This window comes from Perkinsus marinus (assembly GCF_000006405.1).
Source record: "Perkinsus marinus ATCC 50983 genomic scaffold scf_1104296927446, whole genome shotgun sequence".
Classification (NCBI taxonomy): domain Eukaryota; phylum Perkinsozoa; order Perkinsida; family Perkinsidae; genus Perkinsus; species Perkinsus marinus.
In genome coordinates this window covers 2,501-10,614 of record NW_003217134.1, presented here as the reverse complement: position 1 = coordinate 10,614, position 8,114 = coordinate 2,501, and the positions used below count along the sequence as shown (strand labels likewise).

At 50.7% G+C, this 8,114-nt stretch overlaps 1 protein-coding gene across 1 annotated transcript; it reads left to right on the top strand.

Moving 5' to 3' along the window:
• Nucleotides 1-2,465: 2,465 nt before the first annotated feature.
• On the top strand, nucleotides 2,466-7,757 carry Pmar_PMAR015627 (hypothetical protein; the record flags this gene model as incomplete). The annotated part of the gene is made up of 1 exon (XM_002788845.1): nucleotides 2,466-7,757. The coding sequence occupies one exon, from the start codon at nucleotides 2,466-2,468 to the stop codon at nucleotides 7,755-7,757; it is 5,292 nt and encodes a 1,763-aa protein (XP_002788891.1).
• Between the last annotated feature and the right edge of the window lie 357 nt (nucleotides 7,758-8,114).

Below are 8,114 nucleotides of genomic sequence, written 5' to 3'. Positions count from 1 at the left end.
CACTGCCATGCTGATAGAATATGTCAAGTATAGTGTAACTACCACATGTTTGTGCTGGAAACACGTAGTGGGAAGAGTGGAGCTTACTATGCATGCCGTCACATCAAGTGTTGGCATCCTGTTCATTCCTCAAGTCTTTCACATTTTCTTTTGCGCAGTTGGAATAGCGCGCGCCCATAAAAAAATCAGCGCAAGATCCTCAGCGCGTGTTCATGAAATTGATTTAGTTTGAACAACTCTCAAGTTTCTCGTGCTTTTAGTTAAGATTATGAGGTTTATTATATGTAGCGTGCATCCGGAATCATCATAGATATCATGTGGAAGGGTTCGGACTTCCTTCAAGGCACCACCATAAAATGATAATGACGTGAAGATGTCTGATAGAGGCTATTCAAGCGGTAAAAGGAAGGGTAGTAATTTTTACTACGATCTTTTTGTGTATATGTATTTGCTTGTTTGAGCCGATCCACTGTGATCAGCCTTATTTCATTCATAGTTTTCAATTGAGCCGATCCACTGTGATCAGCCTTATTCCTTTCACAATTTCTTATAGAGCCGATCCACTGTGATCAGCCTTATTTCTTGCATAATTTCTTATAGAGCCGATCCACTGTGATCAGCCTTATTTCATTCATAATTTCTTATAGAGCCGATCCACTGTGATCAGCCTTATTCCTTTCACAATTTCTTATAGAGCCGATCCACTGTGATCAGCCTTATTTCATTCATAGTTTTCAATTGAGCCGATCCACTGTGATCAGCCTTATTTCATTCATAATTTCTTATAGAGCCGATCCACTGTGATCAGCCTTATTTCTTGCATAATTTCTTATAGAGCCGATCCACTGTGTGTCATTCACATGACCGAAGCGATACACGTATCTTCCTCTGTGAGTAACATCATGGCGATCGCGCCAACACATCTGACTCGAAACCGTTACCGTTTCGGATACTCATGATCGCCATGAACTAAACCAAAACTACAGACTCTTTTCTGATCTATTTGCTTCACCCATCCATTGTTGCGCTATGACCAATGGAACGGCAGATTCTACCGGGATCAAGACTCTCCGACGAAGCTCTCGTATCAAGTCCAAGACGTCAAGCATCAAGCCACCTCTCGCGAGAATTCCGCCCCGAGCATCATCCCAAAACACGGCCATTCTCGACGCCTTGAAAGCTCTATCCAACGAGGTCCAATCTTTACGAGCACACGTTGATGACCTACAAGCTCAGCAACCGCCGGTGACCCAACAACACGCCGCTGATACTAAAGCGCCGAGCCCTACATCAACTGTCGAGCATGGTCAACCAGCCCGTTCACATAACCCCAACGTCGGCAACACCGAGGATCCACCTCTTTCCCTGCCACTCCCTCCTTCAGGAGAGGTAGACTCAGTCAACATCGCTGGCAACAATGATAGGGGTTCACCTCACTCTCAACTTCTTCCACCTTCGGGAGGGATTCAACCGGTAATCCGCCCTGTCAATGACGTCAGAGGCTCGCCTGTTACACACCCTCTTCCCACTCAAGAAGAAGTCTGCCCGGTCAATCCCACTGTCAACTACGCCAGAGGTACACCATTCCCTTACCCTTTCCACATGTCGAGAGAGACTTACCCTATCAACTCACGTGATCACCATGCCAGAGGCGTATATCTCTCTCATCCTCTCCCTCCTTCAGGAGAGGTCTATCCGGTCAACCCCGCTGACCACAACGTCAGAGGCGCATATCTCTCTCATCCTCTCCCTCCTTCAGGAGAGGTCTATCCGGTTAACCCCGCTGATCACAACGTCAGAGCGCATATCTCTCTCATCCTCTCCCTCCTTCAGGAGAGGTCTATCCGGTTAACTCCGCTGACCACAACGCCAGAGGTGCATCGTTATCTCATCCTATCCCTCTTTCAAGGGAGGTCTACCCAGTCAACTCCGCTACGGACAACACCAAAGGTACATTCTTCTACCATCATTCTCCCCTTTCAGGAGAGGCTCATCCTGTCAACACCGCTGTTAGCGACTCAAGAAGGCCAACTTCTGTTCATCTCTCTCCTACCTCCAGAGATTTCTTCTCCGCCAATCCCGCCGGTAAGACCACTAGATGCCTGTCGATACAACTCCCCTCCCCGTCTGAAGTGAGCTCATTGAGACATGCTGATAATGAGCTCATAGACCTATCTCCTCGTTCTCAGCGTGCCGTCACCTCAAGGGCAGTGCCAACTGCACCACAGTTCCCGACAAGGGTTCACGGCTCTGATGATGCTACGGCTCCACTTCTTATCAACCATAATGAACACCAACCACAAGATCGGGCTTTCCACGTGGTGACTCGGAAGCTATCGGTGCAAGATTGTATCACCAGAGCACAGACCATTGGTAACCTCCTTCCTGGCAAGTCTCTATGGTGCGGTTCTCGAGACATCCAGAAGAGAACTTTCGCTGAGACTCGTCAGCTGGTCACGACCAGTATGTCGTATAAATGGTCACCTCCGTGTACTCAGTACTTCCTAACCAGGCAAGTCTATGCACCTTTCATCGTGCAGAGGTTAGATCTATGGGAAACCAAGCAAGATTATGGGCCACTTCTGTCCTGTGCTCAAGATCCCTACTCCACCTACTGGAAGGAAGCTACCAGGCGTCAGTGGTTCTACCTATCAGCTTGCTTCGACAAACACAACTCGGACTCTCTAGAATGTCGCTGGAGTGACCTGAAGCTGACTCCCAATCTCCACTGGGATGATTACATCACTCAGTTTGAGGTGGTGGCATCCCAACTTGCTCAAGCCAGGGGAGTCAACGCTCTTACTCAAGCTGAACTCCGGGCCCATCTCTACCTATCTCTCCCCAAGGCGCTACAAGCTCATTGTGTCCAGCTCGGCTACAACGTGGGAGAGAAGCGGATGGACTACGATGGTCTCGTTAATACCTGTGCTGGTTGGTGTGAGCTCAATTGGCAAACTCTTGCGCCCGCAGCAGGCACGGCCACAGTCAACAACGTCGCTCTGGCATCTGTCCCTTCTGCGGAATCGTGCACTCCTCAAGTAATCACTTCTTCCTCTACTACGACCCAAGAGAACCAACAGAAGACCGACAAGAAAACCCGACCGACTAGACCATCTACACCCTATCGTCAGAGAATCAAGGACGATTCTTCCATCCTCAATGATGAGTACAACATCAAGATACTCTCCAGTCGCTGCCAAAGATGTCTGTCCGAGTCGCATGACACCATAGCGTGCTGTGAAGAGCTCACAAAGAAGGATGAGAGATGCTACTACTGTGGCCTCATCCACCATCACTCACGCCACTGCCCTGCTGGTCACGACAACTATCGAGGTCGCAACTGCGAGCGTTGCAACAAGGTCAATCATGCTGCTCGCGCATGTCGTCGATATCGACCCGGTGCCGCACCCGTTGCTGCTGCAATCCCTTCGACTGGCGTGCCGAAATCTGCATCGACGACTGGTACTCCACCACTGAGTTTTATCAACCTCTATGTCAACCACTCAAGCGGTCATACACCGGCCCTGGTCGACTCCGGAGCGGCTGTATCGGTGGTCAGCAGCTCGGCCGCAGCATCTCTCAACCTCACAGTTAGCAGAGCCGACCTTCGGATACGCCTAGCTGATCTCTCTGAGACCCCTGTCCGCGGTGTTGCGAAGTCGGTCCCTATATCCTTTTCCAATGGTAGCCGTTGCACTGAAGACCTCTACGTGCTCGATGGCTGTGCTCACCAGCTCATACTATCGGTAGGGCTTCTAAGAAGACTGAAGGCCATCTGGCATTTGCACGATAACTACATCGTTTTCGGTGACAACGAGGATGGCCAGCCGATCTCTATGGTGAGCATGCCCAAGCCTAGGAATGAGCCATCAAGTCCATCTGTGTATTCTAGCACAGTCGCTGAGCTATGTAACATCATGGTTTCTGAAGCACGGTCAACCCAAAGGGGCACATGCTGTGATGTTGACACCTCCGAGTCAAACACCATAACTCTGCCCCAAGATGTTTGGGAGACTTTGGCACTCTCCTTCTTTCCCGAACCTCGAGAAGACGACTCCAGCCCCACTAAAGGTCTCACTCGGTCTCAAACCATCGACGCCTTCCGGGATCAGTTCACTGACCAAAGGAGCTCCGAGAAGCACGGAAATGACCTATTCGACTTCTCCATCGACCCCCCATCTGATACTGCTCCTCGGGGACGGTTGCACTGCAAAGTCCCATGGCGTGATGCGGCGAGACCGTCACCTATCCACAACCAATCTGCAATCAAAAGAGATTGCATCGTTATGGCCAGGCTCACCGATGCGGAGGCTTCAAGCTACCACCAGGTGGTGAACGATCTGTATACTCTCGGCTTCGTCGTCCCTGCACGTCTCCAGAGTACCCCTGACACCGAGCCTTCTACTGTCATGTATACGGACCATAGCCTTCCACCGGTCTCTACGCTAATACCGGCATTTCCGGTTTTCCGAAAGTGCTCAAAGACCTCGAAGACGAGGTTGGTGTTGGACTGCAAGTATCACAACGGCTTCCTCAGAAGTGGTCGACAAGCCAACGACACTACCTATCCGGAGACGTTATGGGCTAATCTAGCGCTGAGCCGTACGGCGAAGGCCATGGTGGTCGATGATATCTCCAAAGCCTATCATCAAATCAAGCTTGGTGACGCTTTGGATCGACGTCACTTTGGAATGATGGCGTGTGGCCGAGTGGGAATGTGGGTCTCTACTTGTTCCGGTGCAACGTATTCTCCATCAGCCCTGCTGCAAGCAAACAAGGCGGTTCTTACCTTGAGAGATTTCGAGTCCGGCCACATCACTCGTGACCAAGCTCTCACCGATCCTGTCTGTCGATCTCTGATCTCTCAGTTCGAGGGGAATTTGAAGTTAGGTTCTCTGACATTGAACCATGGAGACGTTTCCGGCAAGAACAGCGCCACAAGTAACAATGGCCAAGACCCTCTCCTCAAGCACACCGCCATCTACGTCGACGACGGTCAGACTCGAGGCAAAACGAAGGAAGTCGCCCTGAAAAGGGCCAACTTCTTCACTGCCACTCAGTCTGGTCATGGCTTCCACTCCAATGTGCCAAAGCGCAGCAGAAGCTGGGGTCCGATCACAAGTACCAAGTATCTCGGTTACGGCTGGCAGACAGGTGATGAAAGTGATCAGCTCTCCCCCACTTTCAGAGTGCCCGAGGCCTTTGACCTCGATAATCCTCCTTCGACTATCACTCGGCGCCAACTATTCAGTCTCTGCCAAGGTCTATATGACCCCCTTGGTCTGGCCTCAGAGTACTCACTCTGCTTAAGACTCTTCATGGCCACTTACTACACCGTCGATGTCACCAACCACGCTGGCAAGCCGCCCAATCTATGGGACATCGACATCGACCCTGAAGGTGCTGCTAATGTGCTCAGTTTCTGTCGCGCCCTCACCACTGCGGATCTACTCTATCCTCGGTTCGCCGACATCAGCAACATGATGGTCTTCACCGATGCCAGTGTCACTGCTGGTCATGCTACCATACTCTGTCCGACGACCGATTCCGAGGGTAGCGTTTTTTACCACAAACTGGTTGGCAAGGGACGTCTCTGGTCTACTCGAACTAGTCAAGCTCGTTGGTCTATTCCCAAGAAGGAACTCGTTGCCTTTTTCGACGGCCTCACCCTTGCGACATCTCTCGTAACCCTGTACTCGAAGTTTGCAATCGAGACCCCAATAAAATGTCTATCCCTCTACTGTGACTCCGAAGCTCTACTGTACCGTCTCCGACGTGCATCAAAGGGCGATTTCGGAAAGACACTCTCTAACTTGGAAAAAAAGGCTCTGAAGAGAGGTCTGGTCGATCTCAACCACATAGCAACTACACTTCGAGTCCCAGTCACAACTTACCACATCGAAGGTGAAGCCAACCCCGCTGACACTGGCTCTCGGCCCAAGATCAACGGTCAACTACCTAGTCCCCTCGAGGACGCAGTCATCGAGAAAGGTATCAACGCCGCCCATGCCAAGAATCTCTCGTATGTCTACACGCTGGAGGCGACTCCAGTAACAGACGTCCTATCCTACGACACCATCTCGGTGGCTAATCATTTCAACAATGATCAGTTGCTCAAGTTTCAGCAGGAAGACGGCCGCGCAAGAGCCATCGTGGACACTCTCAATTCTACACCTTCAGCTGAAGTTGCCCATAACCTGAGACTATATCACATCTGTCCTGATAGTGGTCTACTTCTTTATAGTGGTGTCAGCGACAGCAATGGAGGAACTGCATGTCGACCAGTCCTGCCACGCGGTCAAGGATGTGATGAGGTATTATCCCTCCTACACGACAAGCTCGGGCATGACAACGCCCCAAAACTGAGATCCCTCTACAACGAGGCCTTCTACACTCCTAAGTTGCGTATAGCTCTACTTCGTCTACTGAAGACATGTCACGTCTGCCAGCTGGCCAAGAAGCAGTCTGGGTACAAGAAGCGAGCTGGCTGCGTGCGCCCAGCGCATCTATGCTTTGACATCGGTCAAGTTTGGTGTCTTGACCATGCTGGTCCTTACCGTTGCCCGGTATCCGGCGAGAAAATATGGGTCCTAACCTGCTGCGATCCGGTATCGGGCTTCCTTCTCTATGATAACACTACATCTCCAACGGCCTCTTCCATATGCTCATCCCTCATCAAGCTGTTTTCCATTGTGGGCGACCCTGCTTGCATCACTGTTGATGCTGGGTCAGCTATGACCAGCCGTGCAGTCGAAGGGTTCTGTGTGACGAGGTCAATCGCCTTCACAGTTTTCCCTCGCCAGTCAAAGTTCATCGCCGCTGTCTACGAGAGAGGTCATGGGCTCCTACTCAGTCAATTAAGACACCGGCTACTACAAGAAGAGGATCAGCCACGACCTTTACCGGACACAATCGCCGAAGCCGTGTATGGCATAAACTGCTCTCCACGCCACGATTTGGGTACATTATCCGCCTTCCAGCTCTTCTACTGCCGTCGACCTCGACTACTCGCTCCGGCGGAGGAACTTGAGGATTGGTCTCGAGCCAAGCTTGAGAATTGGATACCCAGCATTACCGAAGGCCAGCCTCCAACAATGTCCTCCGAACTAAAGGCCATCTACGATGACTTACAGGAGCGTCGCACCCGGAGCCTACTCGACTTCTTCACACTGGTCAAGGAGGCAAAGGACCGTATCCGAGCAAGGGCATCTAAACTTCCCCAACAGTCTGGTTTCAAGGCTTTCGACATTGGCTCTCTGGTTCTGCGGCTTGTACCTCCACCGCTCAAGCAGGACGTCTCCTGGAGAGGCCCCTACAGAGTTGTCGCCGTCTCTGATGACCAGCTCCTCTACCGTTTGGAAGATGTCAAGACCGGTACTCAGCTCAAGTTCCAAGAATGCTACTTCAACCTCAAGCAGTACCATGCCAAGAATCCCGTCCTCGAGTCCCTTCCAGTTCCAACTGTTCAAGATGGTTCCACTCTGAATCTAACGGATGGCGATCTTTACTGCTTCCGGTGGATCGACGGGCACGGATGCGAGCATCGAGACTTTGGCCTATACGACTCTGATTTGAAGAAGATGGTACTGAGGAAAGTCCACATCGACGGTTCCATCGAGATCTTGACCGACTTCATCGATCAGCAATATGTCTGCGACGTCGATATCCACTACGAGTGTCCACTCCGTATGACCAGATCGATCAAGAACCGTATCATCAAGTACATCGAAGGTGGTAACCTGTGTGATGCTGATTAGGATTTTCAGATGTAACCTTTATATATTCATTTGCTAATTAATCCTTTAGCTACTGTTCGCCCGGGAGTGTGTCATTCACATGACCGAAGCGATACACGTATCTTCCTCTGTGAGTAACATCATGGCGATCGCGCCAACACATCTGACTCGAAACCGTTACCGTTTCGGATACTCATGATCGCCATGAACTAAACCAAAACTACAGACTCTTTTCTGATCTATTTGCTTCACCCATCCATTGTTGCGCTATGACCAATGGAACGGCAGAACTGTGATCAGCCTTATTTCATTCATAGTTTTCAATTGAGCCGATCCACTGTGATCAGCCTTATTCCTTTCACAATTTCTTATAGAGCC